Source organism: Malurus melanocephalus, unplaced genomic scaffold (genome assembly GCF_030028575.1).
Source record: "Malurus melanocephalus ecotype Western Australia unplaced genomic scaffold, MMel_1.1 scaffold_2, whole genome shotgun sequence".
In the NCBI taxonomy this organism is placed as follows: Eukaryota; Metazoa; Chordata; class Aves; order Passeriformes; family Maluridae; genus Malurus; species Malurus melanocephalus.
In genome coordinates, this window is record NW_026623234.1 from 3,139,971 (window position 1) to 3,166,800 (window position 26,830).

Sequence of the window (26,830 nt, forward strand, 5' to 3'; positions counted from 1 at the left end):
CCGGGGTGGCCCCGGCCCCCTGCACCTCCGCAGTCGCTCCGTCAGCCCCCGGCTCTCCGTGGCGGCGGAACGCTGCGAGGGAGCGCCGGACGCGCCCGGACGGCGGCGGCAGCGGGCGGGGCCGGGGCGGGGCGGGCTCCCCGGCGGCGAGGCCGCGCTTCCGGCGGGCGGCGGTGACAGGCGGGTGGCGGCGGCGGCAGGTACCGGCACTGGCGGGGCGGTGTGGGGTGCCCGGGGAGCGCGGGCGGGCTCTGCGAGCAGCAGCGGGGCCCGGCGGCCTGTGCTGGTGCGGCTGGGAGAGCGGGACAGCGGCCCGGCGGCGGGGCTGGAGCTGGGGCTGGGGCTGAGCTGAGCGGGCCGGGGCTGGGCCCGGAGCCCCGAGCGCTCCGCCCGGGTGTTGCCGGGCTCGCCCCTGGTGCGGGAGCGCTCTGTTCGCTCCGGTGAGCGCTGGCGGGAGGAGCGCGGCCGGTAARGGGCTGCGGGCACCGGGGCGGGGAGAGCCGGGGCCGGCAGTCCGAGGGGTCCCGGTCACCATGCCCGGTGCCGGCGGGTCAGGTACCGCCGGGCTGTGCTGCTGCCTGATCCCGACCGCGGCTGCCGCGGCGGCGCTGGCTGCCATTAATGCCGGTGCCCAGCAGCAGGGTCTGGTATTTGTGCTGCCTTCAGGCGGGTTCTAGGAGAGCTTTGTTTAAACAGTGTAAATAGCAAATCTGTGAGTCTCGCAATCTTGAGGTTAGCTCAGGGGTCTCCCAGGAGCTCAGTGGAAGGGAATGGGAGAGAATAGATGTGTGGTAGAGAGGGCGATGATGATGAGGAGGAGGGGTGCAGTCCGTGCAGGGTTGTGTGTGTTCCCCACTGCCTCTCATGTGACTCCTGGGCGAGTCCTGCACGGCGCTGAGAGCAACTTCTGTACTTTGGGCAGCAGTTCCGGGAGGGCACTTGGAGAGTTCTGCGATTTTGCTCTCATATATCCTGCAGAGAACCAGTAAGGGGAGGCTGAGTGCTCGCTAGGGTGGATTTCCAGCGAGCACGGAGGTGGCCTTCAGCAAATGGATGGAGATGACTGGGGAAGGAAAGCTGCTCAATTAAAAAGCTGTYGGAATAATGAAGGACCAAAGAGCTTCCCTGAGCAAGAGTGTGTCTGTCCTGAGTTAACTGGTCRTGGTGTGCCAGACGAAGCTGATCTGGCCCTTGACCTCGAGGYTCTTTCAGGGTAGTGCCAGGGTAATGATGCTCTCAGTGGTATCACAGTTTTGATGTGAGGGAAGATACGGGGTGGGCTTTGAGGATGAGTCTTGGTTCTGGAGCTTAGTCATGCCCACGAGTACTCTGAAAGTCTGCTGCTGAGTAACTACCCCCTTTTCTTGCAATGTGCTTGTTTTTAACACTATAGCAAAGTGCAGGGACTTGATTGATGTGTACAGAAGAAGAGACATTTGTGCAAATAAACCAAAACTGGGAGGAGATGTGGATGGCAGCAGAGTCAGAAAAATAATCCTATAACTGGGACTGCATGCATCTGACATTGCTTGTTCATCTGGCACTGAAGAAGAGGCCACTTCACTTTTGTAATTCTTTAGTGTGTGTACAGTTCCAGGGTGTGGTAATATATGCATGGACATATTTTGAATTGTAATTTACTTCTGAACTAATAATACATCTGGAAGAAAAACAGGAAAAGGAAACTACCAAGCAGATGAAGCTTAGAAATAAGTGGTAGAAAAACAGTGAAACTGAAATTGGAGAAAAAAATTAGTTTGCGTGAACATCAACTACCAAGATTTTCTAGATATAGGTGATTGGTCTTCCCTGAGGAAATTCTGGATCTTGTGTAAGGAATCTCCAGCTCAGAATTTGTCTGAAAATTGTATTGTAACACGTTGAGTTCTCTCCTTTAGCAGAATGTGCTGTTCTCCATCATGTCTCTCTTATCTAAGGAAGTTAATTTTTATTAGATGGGAGCAAGCATTCAGGTGCCGTGTAGTTGCCAAAAACATACTTAAATGCTTGGAAAAAAGGAATCAGTTGCTCTTTAGAGCCTGGCAGTGAGTAAATGYTTCTACTGCCATGTGTGATTCTTTAGTTTTTTAATGTTTGGCTAGAATTTTTACTTTTTAAATCTAGGTATGTAATTTTTCTTATTATTTGCTATRTGGATGTACCACTTGCATCTTACCATGACATTTATGTAAAACAGGTGCAGTTTTTAAACAGAATTAAATCTGTTGAAATGGTCTTTTATTGTTGAAAAACATGAAATATTTTGAACAAACATGTCACTAATTTTAACAACCATTTATATCACCATGATACATATGGACTTTCTATTTAATGACAGATCCTTCTTATGGATCATTTTTGAGTACAGGAGGAAGCATCTCCTGCAGCTGTACTCTCAGTGTATCCTCATATGAAGATCCTCAATTTGTTTATTGCATCCTAACTCCAGTTCTCTCCTTCTCAGAACCTGCTAATTCCCAACCATTTAGAGGATTATATGTCCTAAACTACTGTATGGTTATTTGATGTGAGACCCCGTGCTTTTGCCTTTTGCATATTGGAAAAGGGCTCAAGAAAATTCTGCAAACCTTTTGGGGCTCTCTGGGTGCTACAGTCTGCTTCACAAGAAGGACCTGAAACCTAAGAGGTCTTCTTTGGATCCTCCTTCCATTAACACCATGAAGCACTAATCTAGAGCCAAGGAATGGAGCTGGCTGTGAGTGAAGGTATCGGGACAGCCTTGTCTGTTTTTTCGAGGGGTAAGGCAAGAGCACTATGCACTGGGCTCTTTTACCAGTGTGGATCCTACTAACAGCTTCCCTCTTCCACATGGTGCCACACTAAGATTAATTTCATGCCACAGGGGAAATTCCTCAGTGCTATSTAATAACTGGCTCTTCTGTCTCTGCACGAGTACTTCAGGTTGACTGTGAAGCCAAGTGGTGATCCGTGTAGGGACAAGTGGGGACACTTGGTGACTTGCYGGCCCTATGGCGGTACTATCGCTGCTCTGGGGGAGGACTTGGCTTTGGGGAAATGGTTGCTRCTGAGCATCCCCAGGAATCCCACATGAAAGGCATCTCAGTGGATGCAGCAGTTGAACATCGGTCCTCTGTCCCCACCAGGGCTGGCAAGTCCCTGATAGCTGTGAATGCTGAGAGGCTGCACTGGGGAGCCATGGATGCTTCCTGAGCATGGAGTACTGACTTTTGGGCTRCTGAGCTCCTGTGGGAAATGCTTGAAGCTCGCTGAGTCATAGGAATCAGTGCCTGCTGTTACCATAGAAATCAGATCAGCTGCTAGGGGTGGGGAGTCCTTGTCCCTTGGCTCCCCTGCTGCGTGGCTCCAGCATGAGCTCATGGTTCCAGGGAACATGATTTCTTGCTCTTTGCCCTGTCAAGATCAGAGGAGGTCAGGCAGTTCTGTAGCTCTCGCCAGAGGACAGGGAACAATTTTGCTTGGGTCTTTGCATGGCTGCAGTGRTGGGTCCCTGTGTGTCTGATGTGCTTTCTTGGTGATCTACTGCCTGTATATGTCATGCTCTTTCATATTTTGGGAAGCATTTGATTAGCAGTAGCTTCCTGTCCTTTGGGAGCCCCAGAGAGGTGAAAACTGGTTGTAAACTGGTGAGTAGCAGATAAGGAAGGACAAGAAGTAAGTAATAGGCTTGGAATGGTCCAAAGGGAGAGGAAAAACACTGAATATCCRATTTCCTGCTCTCAAAATGCATCTCCAAGTTTGGTAACAAGTTTAGACCTGAGCAGAGATGTGACACCTTCCAGAGCATCTCACAGGTTTTGTCCTTTGTGCTCAGTCTCAGTAACTGTTTCATTGTTTTCTCTGGATGAATATACACATTCAGACTCTAGGGATGGAAGATGCAAAACATCATTGCTCTCTCTCCATTCTGCTGGAGGAAATAGCTTTACTGCAGTTATACTTCTCACACTAAGGTGTTGTGCTTCCTCAGATTGTCTGTGAACCTTTTGCTCTYCTCATAATGCAAAATAAGCGCAAGCATCTCTGTGAAACAGCGTTACAAAGACTCTTGCTGATGCAAGGTGTTACTTTTTTTTTCTACAGTTCTCTTGGCTTGCTGCCTGGTGGCCACTGAATTACTGTCCATGTGGTGTGTGTGAGCAATCCAGATCTATTTAGTTGTCCTTTTTAATGTTTCCTTGCTTACTTCCAGGACCCTGAATTCTGAGAATAACAGCYGTTTCCCAAGATTGTCTCCAAGAGTTAGTACTCTTAGGAGGCCCTGTATGCTGTGCTAGCTCAGTCCCAGCTTTAATGTATCTTCTGCTTCAGATGAAAGTGATAAACACTTGCAAACAACAGCAAATGCACTGAGCTGTCTATTTCTTGGACCCTCTTAATTCTTTGGTCTCCTCAGTATTATGGCATGCTTGTTGAAAAATACTCATTTAGGCAGTATGGCTTTCAGTGAAAGAGATGTTTTCTTGCTGCTTGCTGTTAATGTAGGCGAAAGGATTTACTGGGTGATGCTGAAAGGAGATGCGGGTTGTATGTGTGTTGTTCCCCCTGTCTTACTAGCTCAGCCTAAAAAATTCCTGTTTTAAGGAGCTGTTCAGTTCTCTGTTCAGATCCCAGTACACTGAAGCACCCACTTCAGTGCTGTTGAGAGCTCTGGTTCTCCATTATGGGGGGAAGGAGGTGGGGGGTGGTGATTCTTGGGAAAGCTTCCAGCACTGGGCCAACTGTGGAAACAGCTGGGCTTTGTGCCAGCCCTTCGGAGGGAGGGGGAGCTCAGAGCCTTACAGGGAATGTATCAGGCAGGGGCTGGTGCAGCCTGTCGCCTTCCACAGCGTCCTGGTGCTGCTTCTGTTTCAGGAGAGAAACTGTTCTGTCCAGAGCTGTGGTCAAGCAGAGACTTGCTGACAGGGTTGGTATAGCTCTTGATGGCTTTTGATAGCAATTGGCTGAAAGAATCTGACATATCATGCCCCTGGCTTGGAATAAGAGGAGTTCCTGCTTGTATTGAGGAGAAGAGGAAGCATAATCTCTGGATAAGTAAAGACAAAGGAGTATTGGGGGAAAATCAGTGAGAAGAGGAAGAGCCTCTGTGGGGAGGTAGATTTGTGATCCGTATGTCTCACCTAACAATCTCTGCAGTCCTTGTTCTAGACACTGCAAAATAAACTGCAGTATTTGGGGACCATGGCTACAGACCCATTGTCGGAGCTTCAGGATGATCCAAACTCAGTCARCCAGTCCCTCAGCCAGCTCAAACTGACCTCCATAGATGATAAGAACTGGCCAGCAGATGAAGTCTCTGCTTTTCCCAAATCAGGTAAGTATCCTGCTTATTTGGGATCTGGGTTTTGGCCAAAAAGCAGTTGTTTGTCCTACAGCATTGTGGTCATATTTACAGACAGCTACATTTACAGACAGTCCCAGCTCCATTTAAAAGCTTTATACTCACATTAAACTTGCACCACACCCAAGTGAATCAACATCAGTATTGAACAGCACTAAAAAGTGCAGAGCCAGCTCCTATAAATATGCTCTTCTCAGTCTTGTGCYTGGCTACATTTTGGTGCTGACAGTACAGACATGCTGTAAATCCTTGAGTGTCCTCCATTAAGGTCTCTTGCAGGAGAGTTTGGCCTTTGGAATAGTCTCAAACTTCCATCTGGGAGGTGGGGCTGGAGATCTGAGTTGTTGCTCTGAAATTCTGTGCTATGAACTGCTGTCCAAAGAGGTCAGGAAAATTAGYGCAAGGACATATAGTATGACCATTCATCCAGGAATGATGTTAAGATCCTTCTTTTCTAAAAAGCCATGATGGTGTCCTTGCATTTTTGTGAATATTTGTGACATATTTGTGGATATTTGTGATATATCTGAACAGTTGTTTGAGAGATTGTACATTCTGTGGGATATGTATGGACCTCATAGGACTGAGAATCTTCTGAAGTCATTGCTGCTCTTGTCCACTCAGAATTTCAAAAGTGGGTTTTTAAGGTGTACAGTTGCACACATTAGTCCCTGCCTTCCCACRCAGAAGTGCTGTTTTTTCTTATACCTCTATCTCTTTGTATTTGCCAATGTGCTCCAGATTCCTTCGTCTAATTGCTTGTTTCTTGTACTTTGTGCAGATGACTCCAAAGGCTCCCCTGAGCCTGTCTCTCACCTGCAGTGGGATGATCCCTACTATGATATTGCCAGGCATCACATTGTGGAAGTAGCAGGTAGGAGTCTTTCTGTTCCCTCCTTTGATGCCTTTGCAGCTGGGCTGAGGAAAGGCTTTTCTAATAGGGGATRTCTGGGGATATCTGCTGTTTGCCAGACCCAAGTGACAATGACAGGTGGCACTGTAAAGAGAAGGAGCACCAAACTTCTTGAATGTTTGTGATAAGTGTAATTTTCCATTGACTGCAGCTAAGCTTGGGTTCCTTTTTGGCTCTTGCTGTCTTGATTATATTGTTATCAGGACTCAGTTGCTTTTCTCCATTGTTTCAGATATGGCCCTTTACTACATCCTGAGAACAAAAATGCTTTTTGCATGATAATGCCACAGAAATTACCTAGTTAAGCAATACAGCTGTAAGGTCCTCAGCTTACTGAGTAATCCACAGTAGTATCTCTCTTATCTGAATGGGCAGAGCTTGCCATCCTGTTCAGAAATAACATGTACAGAAATCTGATACAGGGGGAATAGGCCCATGTTCCATTGCAAGGAAAGACCTGTTCATTTAGGGTCACAAGCATTTGGATTTTCTTCATGTTTTCCTGTCCATATTTTTTTATTTATGCTAACCCTTGGTGATTTACTGCTGGGAAYTCCRTAAGAAAGAGATTTGGGGTGTTTTTKGGATTGCCCTGGGACTRAGGGAAGGCTAAGGCCAGTTTGTCTTGTGTTCCTTGTTTAAAAAAAAATCCAAAAGCACTTCTTCAACCTGTTGTGACTGGATTCATACTTCTTGATCAACTATAGCCACCTCCTACCCCTCCTACTGGCACCTCCTACCCCTTCTATTGCCATCTCTCTGTATCTTGGTCCCTGCCCGATATGTGAAATTTTCAAGGAAGCTGAGGCACAAGCTGGAGTCATCCTGATTCAGTATTGTTCTGCAGCGGAATTTGACCACAAAAGAAAGAGTCTCRGGCACTTACTTTGGGTAAGAGTTGGCTTGACATTATTTTTTCCTGGGCAGTTTTCTCAAATGAGCTTTCTTTTTTTCTGATCTCATGTTTTGTCTTTTGTGGAGCTAAATTGTAATGGCAAACTCAAAACTTGGTTGTTTATTGTCTCCTTCAGTTTGACAGACCAGGTATTTGACATTTGGGCCATTATGTCTTATAGATTTGCCACAAGTGTTTTCATTTGCAAATGTATTACTAAGCTTCTTTTCCATGGGGCTGGAGTTTCAGGACTGGGGTTTATAGAGTCTCCTTRCTGCTGAAACTCTAAAGGGACGCATGTGTGGACACTACCATTTCAGTGGTAATAGCTAGAATATTTGGAATGTGAATGGTAGTTTGAGAACTCTGGGAAAGGCTGAGTTAAATGATAATTGTTCGCTTTAGACTAAGCTTCAGACAAAGTGCTTAGCAGAGTTTAGATCAGAGACATTGATAAGAGTGGAATGTCAGCCCAAACCAAGGATATACTTTGTTTGCTGCCTCTTGATATAAACACCACTCTTTCGGCAGGATTTCTGCTCCAAGGTAACATGATTTTTTCTTTCACAAGCTCTCTGAAAGGAGTATCACTCCAYTGGAGGTGTGTGTCAGCAGCTGTTGGAATGTTGCCATTTGACACGGTCTGGGGTAGCAAATGAAGAATTAGCCAGCTTCCTGAAGAGATTTCAGGCTGGGATGGTGGCTGACTGGGAGCCGTGCCTGCATTCTGAACGGGATCTCTCCCCTGTTGTGGTTTAAATTTGTATTCCTAGGGAGCTCTGTGTCCCTGTGGTGTCTCTGTATAGTGCAGAAACAGCTCAGAGAAGCTTCTGTTCTTGGCTCTTGCTGGCCAGTTTTCTCCGGTAGCTGATGTGTGTGAAAGCATGTGATGGTCCCACACACAGTGTGGTGCGATCCCTTTCTTGGCACTGGGAGAGCTTGGAGCACAGCTCCAGATAGATGATTTGCTGCCATACATTTGCTGGTTTCTCATCTCCTGAAAGGAAAATTTATGAAGTTGATCAAAGGGGTCTGAGTTGTAATTTGAGCTCTGGGGTGAATTGGTCAATAATTGATAGTTTTAACTGTTCAGAGAACCAAATAGGGTAGTGTTCTCTGGACTGTTGTTGGRGGCAAACAATCTGGGAAAGTCTGGAAAAATGGTATTAGAAGTAGCCTGGAGAATAAAATCTAACTGGAGGATTAATATGAAACTGTTTGGATCTGGCTCTGCTGACAAGTTGTGTTTGTCAGCACTTCCAYGTGCAGTGAACACTGGCTGAGCTGAGCCTGAAACAAAGTAACTTTACCCTAGTTCTCTTATAAATATTAGTAAATGGCAGCAGWTTAAGGGTAGTTTTATCCATTCTGTTGATTTATTAGTTTTCTGTCCCATGTCCTTTCCTTATCTACACTTCAGAGCAGAAAGCATAAGGCTGWCTCTGTTCCTGCCTGCCCTGAAATATATTCTGGAATGATGATGCTATTTTGAGACAAAAGCAGAAGGCTGGTTCCCATCCTTGGGCTGAACTCTATGATCCCCGGGTAATCCCGTGTGGTCAGAAAAGTAATTGCTTCTTACTGGGTGTGTTCATGGTGTTAATAACTAAATAAAAGCCCAGTTCTGATGACAAAAAGTTAGCACRCTCATTTTCTAGCTGACCTTAATTTCTGTTTCAGTTCAAGGCATGCAAGGATTTCAAAAATATGGCTATTTGACCTAAAGAGGGGAAAGTACRTAGAAACTCTTTGTAGATTTTGTTCTGAAAAAGTTTTTGGGGGTTGTTTTTCACTTTAAAATAGTGCAGCAGTTTCATGGAGACTCTGCTTTGTGTCTTGTGCTCCTGTCTCTTCTGGGRACTGGGATCTTGCTGGAAGAGGCTGTCCCTGGGAAAGGAGCATGCTGTCCCATGTGGTGGCRTGTTACACAGAGATGACAGCAGAAGGCATCCAGGCCACAGTCCTGAGGGAGTACTCAGAACTGGAGTATCATTTGGAATCATAATATTTTAGTTTAAGGAAACATCCTTTGGTTCTGGGACTCGATGCTCTTCTGAAGGAGGAAGATGGCGCTCTGCTGGTCCTTTCAGACCTGCTTCAAGGTGTGTRTTTATGGAGTGTTTTATGCAGGCTCTGGAGAGGTCTGTGTGTGGTTTTGTTCTTGACTCTGAGAGCTTCTTTTTGTGAGCACTGTAGCAGTAAAATTCATCTTTACACCTGGCCAGAAGTTGTAAGAAGAGGCTTGATTTCACTGCACAAACCTCTTCTGCAAAATGTGTTTTTTCCCTTGCTCACATCATATGGCATTCAGGAGAAACAGCTCCTGTTTGAGGGCTGTTAATGAACTATCCCCAGTCTGTTATGATGAGAGTTTCTGTGTTCTCRTGCCAGTGCTTACATGGCAAAGGTGCTGCTTCCATCTTCTTGGTGGTTGAGGCAGACTACATGTTGCATAGTCTTGGCCTTGAATTTTAGCACAGGCTGAATTGCAAAACTGAGGCAAGTAGTTAAGAATCTGAAGGAGGTCTCTGGAGATGGCAGTTCATACTGGAAACCTCTGGCTGTGTGGGAAGGCAAGGCTCTTGTCAGCTCTGGCAAGGTGTCCCTTCCTTGTTCTGCTGCCCAGTCTGAAATACAGGTCTCTTCTTTGTGGTCAATGTGCAAAACTATGGCTATGAGCTCCATCAGCATKCCCATTTTACACAATCACTGCTTTGCTTTCTTTTGGGATAAGAAAACATGGGCCTAACATATATTGGCATATGAATTTCTACTGCCATGGAGGGTAGAAGATAGTGTATCAGGTGTCAGGAAAATGACTGTCACTATATACTCCAGCTATGTAATTCCTGCCCAGTGATTTCAAAACTTTGTTGAAGCTCGGAGCATGTTTCTGCTAGTTTTTGTGGGAAATCTGCCTCATACCATTGTTTGTCAGTCTGCAGGGCTTCCCTCACAAAAAAACTGTGATACCAATATGTGTAAGACTTGTAACTGAAGTGGGAAAACAAGGTGGAGAGCTATGAGTGTACCTTTGTTTGGGTTGCTGGACTGAAGCTGCAGTTTCATCAGTAAATATGTTCTCATTGAAGAGTCTGGCACCAAACCTACCCAACAGACATTGTGGCTGCAGGTGCCAAAAGCTGTAGCTAGAGCTGATGATTTGCTGTTGGTGTTGGTGATTGACATGGGGGGAGTAAAACCAATCTTGGAGCTGTTTTTTTTCTGTAGGCAGGCAAAGGTGGAAGCTGCGCACAAAACTCGTGCTGAAAGTGTGTTGCACTTGGTCTTTGGTGGCTGGTGGGCTCAGCAAAGGCCCTTTAGCAAAGGATAACAAGGGTGCTTTTCCCGTCCTTAGGCATGGTACATTGTTACTGGCTCCATTAAAACAGGCTGCCTGCATTTCTGCTGCTTTTGGATGTGGTTTCTGGCTTTCAACTTTTTTGTTTGTTGGTTTGTTTAAGAATATTTTGTATGGTAAAAAATGATGAGTTGCCTCTGTAGGACTGAGTCCATCCAAAGCAAGCCCAGCTTTCGCACCGTATTTTGACATGCAAGGTCAAGGGAAGGGAGAGTATGTGAGGACTTCATTTTAAGTTTCTAAGGGAGACCAAGAGAATGGAGAATTTCTTCTCAGAGCCCTGCTATGCAAAGGCTCCTGTCTTGATAGGCCCATGTAGTTCTGTTGAGTATATAGCTGTGAGAGTGATGGAAAAAGGCTGGGTGTGATAATAAATGCCTTCATAAAGAGGAACCTTTTTAAAAAAATTCAATTGGCAGTTTATTTTTTTTTTATTCAGACTCTACTGATCTTAAAAAAAAGTTATTGTTGTGGGATGTGTTATTCATATGGTATGATGCCATTCTCTGTAGACTTCTGAAGTTCAGAGGTCTTCAGAATTAATTGCAATTAACCCTTTTAAAAGTGACAGTGCAGCAGTTGCCAATTTTGGTGGCAGAAGAGATGTAACAATAAGGGCCAGAAATTTTACTCTGTTTATAAAGAACTAGTTGCAAATGTGAAAGAGATTTGGGAATCAAGGGTTATTGCCTCTAATTGTTAGATAAGGCTGCTTTGGAGAGGAGCATGGGGAAAGATGAAATGGAAGGAGTTGAATGCTGCAAGACCGCAGCTAAATGCATCCCAGTGGCAGTCTGGCTAGACTCTCAGACTTTACCCTCATGATTTCTTTCTGGGAAAGAATGCAAAGCTTGGCTTGCTATAACTTTTTTTCTGTTCCTCCAGACCAGGGTGCACTTGATGGGGCCCAACCAGGTAGGTAGATTCTTTGTGGCACTAACATTTGGTTCTGTAGATCATGGTATTCCTTTAGCATGACCATGGCCTGTAGCTGGACTGTCTCAGGGGAGCCCAAACTTTGCTCAGCCTTAGGCTGCACTGGCAATTTTTCAGGAGTCCAAAGGCTGCACAGAATTGTTATCTGAGGGCTGCACCTCTGCCTCAGGCACAGCAGAATCATCTGAGCCAAATTTGGCATGTGGGCTTTACGTTGGGCACTTTGGGGCTCATGGGTCTCAGTGTAAATCCCTTTCTTTTCCTGTCRTGGTGGTGGCCTGCTTGGACCAGTTCAGTTTGAACTCCAGTTTATCCTGTTTATCATATGTGCTTTGGAAGTTCATTCTAGGATTGCTTCCTATTCTTTCACATCATCTGCTGCTGCACTCACGTCCTAAGCAGCTGGCACTTAAACTGGATTCTCCCTCTGAAAACAACTGTTACCTATTTCTTCTCCATTTGGCTGCAGAGATGTTATGTTCTGGTAACTTATTCACCCTAAGCTGTGCTTGACTGCCCTGTGCTTGCTGAGCATTTGTTAATACTCTCCAGACTTCAGTCCTAATTCTCAATAATTTGGCTGCTGATGCTTTCATGCTTCCCAGTGTAGATGAAAACTTCTATTGGTGTGAAATTCTTCCTGCTAAGACCTTCACACAATTCATAGAAATGCTGATTCTCGTTTCTTCATTATGTGGAATCTTCTCCATTTTCCATGCTCTCAGACATCCTCCCATTCTGCATTCTTTAATCTGACCCTGTAGTATMTTTTGTATCAGTTAAAACTATATTCACTTCATACGGCTTTCTGATTCTGGCAGTGTTTGGATATTGAGAATATCAARGTGAAAGATATAATGTATTAAAATACTTCTGCTTTGAGCTGCTTACCTTCTTTTCCTTCAGGGCTAAATCCACTCTGGAATTCAATAGGCAACTAAAATCTACTATACTTAAACGTTTCCCAGCTGTGACATAAGCTTAGCAGGAACATGAAATTAYATTTGACAGGTGTTTTACTGACAGTGGCTCTGATTAAACATGCTAAGCTTTGTGAAACTTGCACAGTGATGTTCCAGTATTCTGTAGGGGTGCCCTCTCCTTGACACTGAACTCTGTTAACTTTGCTGTTCTACCAGTAACACTAGCTTTTAGTGGCAAGTTTTATCCRTCTTCATTCTCTCAGTATCAAAGTACCAGGATACTCCCATTTGAATCTTTCAACAAGGGGGCGCTTAACCGAGGCTACCTAATGAAGGTAGGAATGAGCAGAGTCTYTAGACTGAAGTTAGGGTGCCTGAAATCATGACATAAATGCTAAAGGATCTATTTCAAGATATGTAATGGATATATTACTATTTACCTAGAAATAGTAAATAACAGGATTTGCAAGCCAAGCATGTATTTTCCATGATGGCTGTGCAGATTCATCTAAAAGTCCTGTCTTGGGACATTATTGCCATCTTGAATTTCTGCTGTGATAAGTTTGKGTTTCAGTCTGAAACAATAGCGTCAGTATTTCAGCTTCAGCCCTTTCYGAAGTTTGGCCTTGCACTCATTGCACAGAAACACAATAATGATTTTCCTTGCCCCTTGTCTCAGAAGTGCCCTGGAAATGCCACCTTCTGGGAGAGAGSAAAAACACAGTTCAGGCCTTAAAAATGCCATAACAATGTTCAGTAGGTTATGTCCATCAGTGCTGCAAGATAATATCTCTTTAAATGAGCAGCTGTCTTGACTGGAGAGGCTTTAGRTATTGGCTGCTGTCTTGCTCTTCGTTGTTAGAAAAAAAATAATCTGAATTGCATCCTTCAGGGAGGTAGTTTAATTCCAGTGTACGTTGAAAATATTTTTATGTATTAACTTACTCACAAAGTTGGGGCTCTCTGTGAGTACTGATGGTATGTAAATGGTTATTGGTTTGTTGTTAAATATCCAGCATTCCTCATCTGGGGGAGGTAGGAGGCAGCCTTAGAAGCCAAGTGATTACTTCATGGTCTGTAGTTGTGTTCAGTGGAAACTTCATCTATTTGCAATTGCAAACAAGGGGTGAAAACCTAGACACGTAAGATTAATATTGCAAACAGGAAAGCAAGTAGTACAAGGGATGGAGCATCTGGGAAAGATCAAACCTGATAAGAATCTGTTCTGTAGGAGGCAGAGGGGCCACCTGCAGGTAGTTTCCTYCAACAGCCAAGAATGCAGGGAATGGGCTTCAGGTTCTTGTTTATAAATTGGAGCAACTGATTGTTCAGCTTTGATGCTGACTTTTTGATTTTGTCATGTCTGGAGGAAGGAGACTGATCAGATGTATGTCAGGTAGAAACAAGATTGGCAGCTGATGATTTTGAAAGTTTCTGTGTTGACAGGCTCAGCTCAGTGTGATGAAATGAACAAAACTCAGAACTCASAAAAGGGCATGCTGGTTCCTTTGCAGGTCTCATGCATAAATTCATTCTGATTTGGAAGGCAAAGCAGGCCACTCCTTTTTCAGTCATCCAGGGCACTGTAGATTATCTTTTGATTTACTTGGCCCTGGAAATTGTCCAGGGGATACATACCATCTCTGCTTTGGCAGAATCATGGATTGTCTGTTTATTCTTTACCAGCRATCGCAGATGTTTTCACCAAGGCTATATAAGGAACGAGATTTTCGGCTTCACACAGGCCCTGCCATAGGCTTTTGTGTTATTTCAGAGAAAGTAGTTTAAGCTATGTGGCTCCCAAACTCTGACTTTCCAAGTCTGGGAATCAGTGCCTAAGAGCCTGAGCTGAGTGTATGGCCACCCACTACATGACATGAACATGGTGCTGTGCTGTGCAGCACAAAGGCCTGCCTTGATCAAGCTTGCAGTTTGCATCTGACCTCAGACCATCCACTCTCATGTGCAATGCAGCCTCTCAGTTAAGTGAAGATAGCACACATAAATTCTCAGTTAAGTGAATTTAGCATAGAGCAATGTATGATCTGCAAAGATCTGTTGTCTTTCTGACCATTCTCTTTCATCACTATAAAACTCAACAGATTCTCAAGCAATACATCTTCTCGGTGCTATGTGCAGACAGGACCCTTTGTCCTTTAGRGACATATGAGTTGCTCAAGACAAACAGGAAAAGTCACAATATGCCATATTCCTTTCCCAGGACTTTGTAASCTGCACTTAGTTTTATAGACAACTTAATTGCTCTACACCTGGCCCTAAGGCTCTTAGCAAGCTACCAAGAAACTCTGGGCTAGGCAGAGAGTGGGCTACCATGGGATATGTRATGTGATGTTGGTCTTGTGGCCTGGCTGTGACTGTATCTGGTTGTTCCAGATGAGCCTTGCATCACTCTCTCCTAGTCCTGCATTCCGGGTCATGCTCCTCCCTAATTGCCCCTTATCTGCGCATGTGTATGTCCATGTGATGGCCTGTGCCGCCCCTTTCCTGGCCTGTACCTAGTGCTGCCATTAGCTTTTGTAGAATTTCTGGCTTGTGTGCATCAGCAAATTCTGTGTTGTCTGGTGACTTGAAAATGGGACTTGCAAGGTGAAAATGAAAATAAACAAGTAGCAAGAGAACCTGTTCCGGCAAGATGGGGACAAAAGGGGGCTGGTGACATCTTAATTGTCATGGCTAGTGTATATGAGTTCTCTGGCTGCCATTTGCAGCACCAAGTGGTCATCTGGTACTAACAGGCAGTGTTTCCAGAAACATCAGGTTTGCCCTTCTGGTGCCTCAGTTGCTGCATGGCAAGTGTAGCCAAGTGGTAGGTGAAGGCCAGAGCCTGTGCTCTGGTGAGAAAATGGCTGCATACTCTGMATATGGTAAATCCATGTGGGGAAAAGGGTTTATTTCAAGAGGAATGATGTATTGTAGGTCTGTCCTGCATAAGCAGTGATCCTTGCTACTTTTCTGCTGTGGTCTGTATCAGATGAATTACCATATGGGAGGAAGGAGGGTATTATTKAGTAAAACCTCAATAGCCCCTTTCACTGTTCCACTCTCTGCCTGACAAGAAAACACAGGTTTCAGAGTAGGGTGAGTATCTAAAACAGTGGGAAGACTTTAACCCTTCACACTAAAGGAATCATTTCATCTCCACTGCTGCTAAAAAAAAAGTCATCTTTGTGGAAATGGATTGGGTGTTGTGTCTGGGAGAGAATCAGACTTTCCCTCAAACTCTGTATGCCTGCAAGATTTGTGACCTGATTCTCACTTATCTAAATCTCTCTATTCCCCAGCATGTCTGCTAAGCTTGGCCGTGCGTGTCTGCTTGGGCTTTGTTCATGGGGCCGAGATCTCTGCTGGCAGAAGTCCACTGACGGTTGAAGACTTGCTTTGGGGAAAACTTGGCTTGTTGTCTCTGATGCCTCAAGTGGTGGCTGGGAGTGTCCTCCATGACATAACGGTGCTTTATGGGTTATTTGGCTCGAGTGTGATGGGGACTGTTGTCTGCATGGTTTTTACAAAGAATGCTTTATTGTGCTGCACTTTGCAGYTCCTTCCGGCTCAGGCTGGAAAATTTCTCTGTGGATGGAAAATCTAGGAAGCGGTGAAGAGCTTATTCTACAATCCCCCTGGAGAATCCAGCAGCCCTACTTAGTCCATCTGTAGAAGAGACTTATGATGATGCTTGCATCCTCTCTCTGGGATATGACTGGAGCTGCTCTTTTTCTAGGAATTTCTTGTTTTCCAGGGTATGAAATGGCCTGTGTTCTGTGTGCAAGACAAAGCTTCAGGTGAAGCAAGAAACAGATGCACCAGACTCTAAGCAGTTAGTCTGGGACTGTGTGCAGATTGGAAGGAGTTATTGTGCCAATGAGGGGCAGTTTTCCCTGTGCACATCAGGAGCAGTGCCCAGGGACAACTTTGCAGGAAATGCTCTTGAGCACTCTGCTTTCTACTTGCCTCCAACCCTGTGTGCCCCCGAGGCATTCTGGCTTTCAATCCTTTCTCTGCTTTCAGGGCTGGAGCAGAGAATCTGTTCTTGATTCTCATTGACTTGCCAGGCCCTTGGTGTTCAGGTTTCTGCTTCCAGACTAAGCCCATGGTAACTGCTGAAAATCAGATTTAGCTTTGCTGGCAGCTGTGGCAAACCAGACTTCTGCCTTGTAATGGTGGTTTCTCGTTCTTTCTTTACCCTTTGCTGCCAAGACCACAATGAAGTCCTTAAACTCCCTGTAATTTCTGGCATTTTATCTGCAGGTGATGACAAATATGGAAGAAAAGTAATTTTGTTCAGTGCCTGCCGGATGCCCCCAAGTCATCAACTAGATCATGTGAAGCTGCTGGGGTGAGTAGAATCTTAGCAGGCTGCTGTCAATTTCTAAAATCTGACCTAATTCTCAGGTGTTGGGTTCATGGGGACAGATCCATCTGCAGTATCTTCTTAAGCTGGACATGTCCTCCCAAGTGCTTACCTCCATTGCTGGAGATGCAAATCCTCTGTTAYGGCACACAGAAGGAGTCCCAAAGGTAGGAAGAGCCTCTGTAGCAGAGCACAAAGTGAGTTCATCCRTTTTTTCTTCTCAGGTACCTGAAATTCACACTGGACCAGTATGTGGAGAGTGATTACACATTGGTGTACCTGCACCATGGCCTGACCAGTGAGAACAAGCCATCCCTGAGCTGGTTGCGGGATGCCTACAGGGAATTCGATCGCAAGTGCGTGAGGCTGCAGCAGCAAGGATGTTATGTGCTGTTCTGTAACCTAACATGGGGGATCTTCCCCAGGCCCCCTGTGTAGCTTGGTGATCWTAATTTACTGTCACTTATTCTCCTSCTTAAGGAGCTGGATTGTTGTTTAATGCAGAAGGAATTGTGGGATAAACAGCTCCTTCTGTAGTTGCATCCTTTCAGTCAACAGGCAAGCAGCAAACCCAGGACCTGGTGCAAGTGTTTCAGCCCCATGGTATAATTGTAGGCTCCTGGTGAGGCTGCTTATTGCTTTTAGATAAATCTTGGAATACAGGGTAGCATGCCCTTAGGCTSCTGAGTGGCCTGACAAGCTACAAAGCATGGGAGAGCAGAGGTCATGGGTACTGGGACATGGTGAGGCTCAGTGCAAAAGGGATGAAGCAACCAGGGTGCCTTAATCTTGTGGAAAGATTGGTTCCTCTGCTTAAAGTACAGCTTGTTTTTACTGGGCTTCTCTTGGCAGGTACAAGAAGAACATCAAAGCGTTGTATATTGTGCACCCAACCATGTTCATCAAGACCCTACTGATACTCTTCAAGCCTCTGATCAGGTAGGAAGGAAGCACTATAGGATGCTCACCCACATTGTCACACTGCAGGGGAACAATAGGGCATTCTCAGAGGGCCACAAGGTGAGCCCAGGCTGCCAAGGCTATTGTGGAGTCTCTCACCTATTCTGTCTCCTCCTATTCCTGAGCTCAGAAATACTCACACACCAGAAATACTACCTCTTTAAGAGCCTACAGAGTTGGCAGCGCTGTGCTGCTCCTTTTCTCTCCAGCCAGGTGGAAGTAAAATGTTGTAGGCTCTGCTAATAGTGAAAAAGGAAGTGAGAGTATTAGTCCAAATTGTATTTAATTTAATATGATACTGAAATTATAACTCTGTGATATAATTGAGAGTAGAACTTTCTCAAGCCTACTGATRAACATAGTAAGGGTAAATCCAACATTTTAGGGAGCCTGCTGCTGCTAAKGCATCTAATGCATGTTGGAGAGCCTTTGCATCTCCTGGTAAAATAGATGGAGTGTAAGAGCTATATGGGTAGCATATTTGTTGCTCAGCCATACCTACCCTGTGTCCCACTGATGTTTCTTGCAGCCCTCTGCTTTCCTTTTCTATAAAAAGTCAGTTCCGTTACTGGATTTCCCGATTCCTCACGTATCGACCTTTCTCTTGTTTTTCAGCTTTAAATTTGGACGGAARATTTTTTATGTGAATTACCTTAGTGAGCTGGAGGAGTATGTGAAGCTGGAACAGTTGGGGATCCCAAGCCAAGTGCTGAAGTGAGAATACTGCCTGTCTCCCACTTGCTTAGGGCTCTGTGAGAGGGGACTTCTTTGAAAGAGTGGCAAAGGAAAGAAGAGATKGCTCCACTCAGGCAGTGGTTTTGCATGGTGTGGTGACAAGCTGCCTTCAAGACTATGATTTCTCTCTGTAGTCCTTTCTGCATGTCCTTGGCCCAAGTCCTCAGTTCTGTCCTTGAGTTAAAAATCCTCCTCCAGTGGAGCACCAATCCGTCATCTCCCACTCACCCCTGGGGACAAGATGCTGACCTTAACATTGATCTGGAGCTCATGGCGTGCATCTGCTATGTCTGGGCACCTGTTTAGCTCATTCTGCACTGCTCAGCTTGTCTTTGGGACTACCCAAAGTTGCCATAATCTCAGTCCTACCAGATTGCTTCCCTGTCCCACACCCACATGTGCATCTGTCTCATCACAAGCAGTGCTGTCCTGGCCTCCTGCCCACGCTGTTAGTCAGCCACTCCAACTCTTGATTCTGGATAAATTCTCATTTTCTCCCTGTTGTTTTTCTGGCAATCAGATGTTTGTTTTTGTGCTCCAGAGCTGCCTGTCCTGGTTTTGCGTAGTGTAATTGACCATACTGGTCTGGTGCTGTTACCAGTGGTTGTGGTCGTGCACTTTCTGGAAGGTGGAGTGGATTTTGACTAGGCTGTGTTTTGCTGCAGGTATGATGAATACTTGAGATCCCTGCAGAAACCTTCACAAGTGCCCCAGAAGTCAACACCCCCACGCCCACCGCTGCCAAACCAGCAGTTTGGAGTCTCCCTACAGCAGTGAGTATCTCTGGACTGTGTTGCTTTTGCCCTGACTTGTTTATATGAGATCACTGTACTTATAACTGAACAACAGCAAAAATGGCTGTGGAATTTCTTGTAGTTCAGACTTCCTACAAAACTTTAGTAATTTTCCTGAGGAACTCTGTGTTCATGTCCAGATTCTGACTGACTCAGTTCTGTTCCACCCTCTTGATCCCTGGGTTGGATTGTTTTTGCAGCTTAGGGTCACTAYGGGAGGAGCAAAGTAAAGACCATGGGAACAGCTTTATGGCACTAGAAACTTCCTTTTAAGCAAAGGAAGTCCTTAAGAGGCTGACAGAGGTCTCTTTAGGACTATGCTACTTTGAGCAGTGCTGCAGATTGGTTTCTTAGTTTTTTTCCATATCATAAATTCTATTTTAAAAGCACTTCTATTCACTCTTGTAGTGAATCCCACTCCCCATTCCTGCACAGTGACACAGGCAAACATAGACACTGGCAAGGGCTAGTGATACTGAGTAAGTGTTGAAGGTATTTTTAACTGAGTGTGGTTTTGCCTCCCCAGGGAATGAGGAGGAGCCAGTACTGTGTAGCTAGACAGATCCTCTGAGGCAGTCTGGGAACACATTCCGCAGCTTCAATGCAGCATTTCCAGATGGTGTTTCCCATGGTGCYGTGTGCCTGAGCTTGTTAGTAGCCTGGGAGGGGTGAACAGCTCCAAGCTATCAGGTGGTGTGGTCAGTCAAATGTGAGGGTGGCAGCGAACACCTTGGCGTCACAAGGTTTTCCATTGTGTTGATAAATCTTCTGTCACAAGGGTGTGGTGGCTAAAATTATTTTTCTCGTGTGTCAACTTCTTTCTGCCCTTGTTCCTATGGAAAAGGAAAAAGGAAGTGTAACCCATTTAATCTGATTCAAAACTAGCATCCTTGCCTTCTGGGAAACCCTTTGCCCTGACATATACAGTCTGTGATTTTTACAGAAGATGGAAAAATATTCCTGTGGTCTMGTAATGAGCTCATAGTTGCTCCACTGAATGATGTAACATGATKGGTAAAGAGGATAGAAGACTGGAATAATGTCTGAAGCAGGGATGGGGATAGCAAGATCATATGTAGTACAGATTGTTTGGGCAGCTTCAAGAGCTGGGGGCTGCGTGCAGGGCATGACCACTCCTGTGTACCACTTATGTGTAACACTTATGTAATTGTTTCTTGCTTCAGTCTCAGGGAGAAGAGCCCTGATCAGTCTCCTGTTCCTCTGGTGGTCAGAGACACCATTGCCCATTTGCAAGAGCATGGTAAGTGTTTGGGGAAGCTGCAGTCCTTTATCAGTGACCTCCCTTCTGTTCAAGCTCCCATCAAGACTATGGTAAGATAAAGAACAGCAGTCTAGAATAGGGTGTAAAGCCTGAACTAGGTGAGTTAGCCTTCAAGTGAGACTGTGCAGGGCTTAGGAGACCTCTTTCAGGACTCCATCCTTCCACTTGAATAAGAATAGCCAAATGCTGCTTGTATCCTTTGTCTGATAATAGAAGCAGAAAGAATTGTTGTATTCTAATAGAAGAGACTTGTTAACATCTGTCTGAATGCCCTACAGCATGGATTATGCTAAGGACAGCATTTTTGGAGACTCACATGGTTCATCTTTCTTCTCCATCTGCTCTCACTTCACAGCTCTTACTACAGAGGGGATTTTCCGGAGATCAGCAAATACACAGGTTGTCAGAGAGGTCCAGCAAAAATACAACATGGGTAAGTGCCCAAACAGATCAGAGCCCCTCTCATTCCCTCACTACTACTGTCCAACGGAAACTGTCYTGGAACTAGTCCATCATGGATCCTCTCCTCTGATAGGTGTGTAGGTGAGGCCTCATCTTGGGGTATGACCTGAGTTCTGCTGTATGGAAGGCATATTCCTTCCCACTCATGTTCCCCTTAGTACACTTTTTTCCTCTGAAAGTTTCCTTGTTTCTTGGGTGGGATATACCATCTTACTCTGGTTATACTGAAGGGACTGAAGATGACCAGGAAGAAACTTAGTCATGTTTCATTTGCTGACTTCTGAAGATGTAGTGCTGGATTCAGCATTGCTTTGTATGTGATTTTGGGACATATTTTTCCACTCTRCTAGAAGATTAATTCTGTGTTCTTTAAAATATCCCTTCCTTAGTTTTGGGCTCTGACCATCATGTCCTATCCTTTGTCTGGAGGAGGTCCTGCTTTGGCTGGTGAGCACTACTGAGTCTCTGCTCTACCTTCTCAGGTGTGCCTGTAGATTTCCAGGAGTATGAAGATRTCCACCTCCCTGCTGTGATTCTCAAGACCTTCTTGAGGGAGCTACCTGAGCCTCTCCTCACCTTTGGCCTCTACAGCCATGTTGTCAACTTCCAGAGTGAGTTGTAACAAGTGTGCTACTCCCTGAATGTTGCACTGGCTAGGGGCAAAGATGTCTAAGTGGGGACATGCATGGGATACCTTGTGATTGCCAACAGGGCTTTCCTCAGGATAGGTGCTGAGGATTGTCCCATCTGTCTTGATTTTTAGATGTGGAGGAGGGGAATCGTGTGGATGTTGTTTGCAAAGCTCTCCAGACTTTGCCAGAAGAAAACTACCTAGTGCTCCGTTTACTGACAGCCTTTCTGGTGCAGGTGAGCAGTTCCAAATGYGGGCAGCTGTATTTCAGTTCCGTTTCAAGTGCCTTGCGTCAGCTTTTTGTCTGCCTGCTCTCTCTTTTTCTCTGAGAGGAAATGAGTCTCAGGCTAGGGAATTGTCTTTCTTTACCTTATGTTCTTATTTAAAGATCAAGAATGATCAAGGTGAACTAGCCTAAACAGTTCAAGGACGATCATGGTGCACTCGCCTAAGCATTTGCTTGTCAGAATGCTGAGAGGTACAGGCAGGCCTTCACCCTAAAAGGTGCAGGCATACAGCCTGTGTGGTCTGTACCAGGGCAGCTGAAAGCTCCCCAGGGAGGAGGTAGAACTACAAAATAGCTGAGTAGAAGAGGTTTCTCAGATCTGCCTTACTGTACTTTCTGCTGCCAAGGAAGCTGCTGCAAKGTTATTTCAGCAAGAGGAAAGATCATGAGTGGTGATCTGGACTTGTTGAGATATTAGCTGACAGTGGTCTTGGTCCTTTTGTTACATATGGCCTGGTCAGCTTTTCTCCTTTCATTTTCTCTGGGAGTCTGTCAGCTCTCAGGCTTTGGGGAAGAATAGAGAGCAGCGGCTGTGCTGTTCTGTAGGATTCACAATGGTCTTTTTCTTTCCCACACAGGTTTCTGCTCACAGTGACAGAAACAAGATGACAAACACCAACCTAGCAGTTGTGTTTGGCCCAAATCTGCTCTGGGCCAAAGATGTGGCCATCACTCTAAAAGCCATCAATCCTATCAATACCTTCACCAAATTCCTGCTGGACCACCAGAAGGAACTGTTTGAGACTGCAGAGGTTTGAATCTAGGCCAGCCCACACCTGCACACTGTGCCCACCTTCCCTCTTCTTTATCTTGGAGMTGTGACCAAGCTGTCTCCAGTACTAAGGGACCATTGATCTTCTGGGTGATGAGCAGAGTGAGGGCTGTGGAGATGATGCTGAAAGCGTGCAAGTAAGTGAGCAGGACACCTGCAGCTCCGGATGGGCAGGGGAGCTGGTCTCCYAGCTGCTGAGACTGGAGTCCGAATCCACCTGCGCAGCTCCTCCAGGGCTCATCACCAGTCTTCTGCCCTATCAGACGACCTACCTTCCTTTCCTCCTTCCCTTACRTGCAGTTTTTCTGCCCTCCTGGTCCCTTCCTCAGCACAGATCTTTTTATTCAAGCTCCCAATAGCCCCAGCTCACCCCTCCTTGCCACAGCTGGGCTGTCTGGGCAAGGGTGGGCTTGCTGGATTTTGTGATGGAGACATTGTTACTGCGAGTGCCATTTCTCAGCACTGAAAATGCATCCTGCCTTTCCCCRGAAGCACCTAAAGCAAGGAAGGGAGCAGTAGCTCTTGGCTTTGGGTGGCAGCATGTCCTACACTTGCAAACACCACTCTGAACCTCCTGCTTTAGGCAGGTGGGTGAAGGATAGGCTCATGGCAGTGGGSTGTGTTACCTGTCAGACTCCAAAACAACGTAGGTGAATTTAGCCCATAGCCCAGCCTTTCTGGGATCACCCACTGTAGATACTATTCAGTGCTTGCTGGAGTGTAATGGTTGACTTGCCTCCTGCAGCAGTCCAGTTCAGGTGTGCTTGTCCCTCCAGCAGCACTTCCAGCCTGGCTGGGAATGTTCGTGCCAGGCCTGGCTCTGTGTGTGGGCCAGCTGTGACCCTTTGACAGCTGGTGAGTCTGAATGGCAGGAGCAAGTGCCCTGGTGGCACTGAGCTGCTGAACACCATGAAGATCACTGGCTGTCCCTGCAGCAGCAGAAGGCCTCCCCTTCTGGTGTATGTATCTGTGCTGACTGGCACARACCGCCTTGACTAGTTGTCTTTTTAAGCACAACTTTCCCCAGCACAGTGTAACAGAGAGCATGGCCTTGAGGGAAAGTCTCAGGACTGGGGCTGACCCTCACCATGGAGTGCACCAGGCCTGGATTACAAATTTCTGCCCAGGTGCTGAGCACTCATGTGCCAAAGCTGTGAGGGAACAGCTGTTCCCTTGGCCAAAGGCCAAGGGCCTTTGCTGTGTGTCCTCCTGGGTTCATACCTTCCACCCTGCCATCTGCTCAGATGCATCCTGTATGCCCTGGGCACAACTGGAGAGATCTGGTGCTCTGCAAGGCAGGCTCAGAGTAGGGTGATCAGGCACCTCCCCAGAGCAGCTGCAATACTGTTAGGGCATCACTGTTGGGTTTAGGTGGCCTCATTCCCATTTCCTAAAAAAAAAATAAAGAGATCCTTCTCCTTAGCCTGGGCCTGTCAGGATTTTACGAGGGAGCTTCTAGCCTTACTTCACTGGGGTGATGGATCTTTGTATTCTTGTGCCCTGTGTGCCTGGGGCCAGCCCTCCCTGCTGCATCTGGCCTCGGRGACAAATCTTTTGGACCAAGCAGAATGGTTGTTTTAAAAGCTACTGGATGCTAAATAGAATTTGCTTTTTCATCATATTTTAGCCTGCCTTTAAACACTGACCAAAGGTCAGTGCCCCTGGTGTAATCAAAGTAAGTGACATCTGCTGCAGGAATTAAGGAGATTGCTCTTTTTGCTAAACTCTGGAATGGGGATAGGTGCAAACACAGGCAGCTCTGCAAGGCAATGCAGGTCCAGCCAGCTGGCTTGGAGGAGGCACACCAACATGTGGGTGGGAACAGTGAACAAGAAAGTGAGCTTTACTAAGACTGGAGCAAGAGATAATCTAAGATAGGACTGGATCTGATCCATTCCAGATACCGGAAGACTTTGCCCTCTGGAAGGGTACAAGGCTGCTGACTTCTTCAAGCCTCCCTCCCTCTTCCAAGAGTAGGYGCCTTCCCTGTTTGGCCAGGATTGTTTCATTCTGAAAAAATCACAGCAGTAGCCAAGTGAATGTTTTGGAGGTAATCTGCTCCTAATTCATCTGTGAGCTCTTCTAGAGTGAGTTAGCAGGGCTGATGTGCTGTGGAGGAGTAATCTGGGGTGGACTGGTGTAGAGAGAGTTGTAYTTGCCCCAGTGTTTAAGGGGCAAGGCTGTGGAGGCTGAGGGAGCCCAGTGTAGCCTCTTCCCCTGCAGGTGCATTGCTCTGTGGAGGCTTTGGTGGGGGGAGAAGGAGACTTGGTGCTCTGACTGTATCTGCCACTGGCACTGGCCTCACCTTGATATCCCTAAAGGAAAGGCAAGCCCAGCCAACTTCTGGGACAAACAAGCCCAAGCTCAGCAACCTGGAATCCAAGTGCCTGCATGCATGAGGCCTGGCCCTATGCACTCTCTGGGGAAGGTGGCATGTTCCAGACTTGCAGAGCAGCAAACACTGTTCCCTATAGCCTGAGGAGCAGTGCTGGAGTAGCTCCTGTGTAGGGGGAAGGTGGGGATTTCTGCAAGTGTCTTGAGTTCTGGCTGTGGTTTGGTGATTTGGGTTTTTTTGGGGGGGGGGGATTTGGGGTTCTTTTTTTAGTGAATTCTTGAAATGGCGTTTCCTTTTTTAGCAAAACAGAGGCTGGTGCATCCCCTGCAGGCAGGGATAAAAGCCTGCTCCATTTCAGTGCCTGCAGGGAGCAGATTCAGAGAGTGTTCAGGAACTACTACTGCTCATGGTGGGAAAGTGCTTGCAAATCCTGGAAGGGACCCAGTGTAAATATCCCCTTTCCTCTGCTGCTCCTTGTGTTGGAGCTGCTGAGGGCCCTGGAGCAGGCACAGTAACCAGGGTTGCTTTTGCAGTCTGTTCTCCTGAATGCCTTGTATTGAAATATCCCTCCTGTGTCCTGAGCAAGGAAGTGGCCCAGGGCTGCCTGCAGCCTGTGCCGGTGGGTGCTTATCAGAGCCTGCCCCTGCTGAGGCCAGGGGGTTAAATTCCCTCCTCACAGGGCAGGATGCTGACTGGGCTGTGTTTCCCTGCCTTGTGTAGGTTGGGGTCAGTACACAATTAAGGTGCTGGTCTGCGTTGGTTTTCTCCTTGCTGTAGAGCTGCCCGAGGGTCTCTYCCCTGGCTTGTCTTTCAGGTTAGCTGTTAGCCATTTCTTCCTGTGGGGGTACTTGTTCAATCAACCTCCTGCTTTCAGCACCTAGAACATTCCCCTCTGCTAAGCCTCCTGCTGTCTTAATGGCCCCTGATCACTCCCTGGCCCAAACTGTGAGCTGACACCAGAGCTTTTGGGCAATGCAGGGGGTCTAGGGCAATCCAGATGCCTTGTGGCAATGTGTGACCTGAGGGCCAGTTTGGTCCCAGTTTCCTTTTTTTATGCATGGGGGCTCCTGTGCAAAAATTTWGGCTTTGCTTTTGTTGCTGGCATTCCCTGCTTTCTTCTTTATTGATGTTCATCAGGTGAAGGCCTGTGTTTCCACGGTTCACGTTGTTTGTTTTCCTTTAATCTGCACCAATCTTGTATTTCACAGTTTGCACTTTTTGTATTTCAATAAAGGTCAAAATGTAATCCTAGATCCAGGTATGTCTGTCAAGTGGCAGCAGCATTGGCTGCTACATCTACAAGAAACAGAAGTAGGGCTGCCCCTATGCTGCCAACCACAGCCATGCTGAGAGGGAGGAAAGGAARTATGAAATGCCTCCTAGGTGAGTAACTGAAGAAATACTCGTTTGCAGCAGCCTTGGGCTGGAAASAGAGTTAAAACAAAAATGGAAGTAGTGTAGATTTGGCTCTTTCCTGAACAGGGCTCTCCTTCCATGTTACCATCTTCCAGGTATGATGAGCARTCTGCCCAGGATTGTCCTAGGTGCCAAATGGGAGCCCCTTTAGGATTAGCTGGCTAAATTTATTCTGTGGCCAAGCAATACATACAGCGGAAGCCTGCACCTTCTCATTTAMTGTGTTTTGCTAACTTGAACAACAGTCACATTAGGACCACCACACTCCTTGATCCACATCCAGTTCACTACCTTTCCCTAAAGACTGTGATCTGCCCATTACATCACTAACCTTTTGCCAGGATGCAAGAATTAGGAGCAGAATGGAGAGTGCTGGAGCTAAAACCATCAGYATTGGGCAATAGCCTGACTGCTGGGAT

The 26,830-nt window shown here is 46.3% G+C and overlaps 1 protein-coding gene across 3 annotated transcripts; it reads left to right on the plus strand.

The window, feature by feature from the left end:
* The first annotated feature begins 137 nt into the window (after positions 1 to 137).
* Positions 138 to 26,248, plus strand: ARHGAP1 (Rho GTPase activating protein 1). Of its 3 annotated transcripts, none has more exons than XM_057365042.1 (14): positions 138 to 200; positions 5,137 to 5,314; positions 6,123 to 6,215; positions 11,396 to 11,425; positions 16,636 to 16,723; positions 16,963 to 17,094; positions 17,591 to 17,677; positions 18,314 to 18,412; positions 19,099 to 19,206; positions 20,412 to 20,488; positions 20,865 to 20,942; positions 21,454 to 21,582; positions 21,735 to 21,838; positions 22,467 to 26,248. In XM_057365042.1, the coding sequence occupies exons 2-14, from the start codon at positions 5,182 to 5,184 to the stop codon at positions 22,644 to 22,646; spliced, it is 1,338 nt and encodes a 445-aa protein (XP_057221025.1). In that variant the 5' UTR covers positions 138 to 200; positions 5,137 to 5,181; the 3' UTR covers positions 22,647 to 26,248. The 3 variants fall into 3 exon arrangements, with proteins under 3 accessions (XP_057221025.1, XP_057221041.1, XP_057221034.1); XM_057365051.1 differs by lacking the exon at positions 138 to 200 and adding an exon at positions 2,562 to 2,726; XM_057365058.1 differs by lacking the exon at positions 11,396 to 11,425.
* The last annotated feature ends 582 nt before the right edge of the window (positions 26,249 to 26,830 follow it).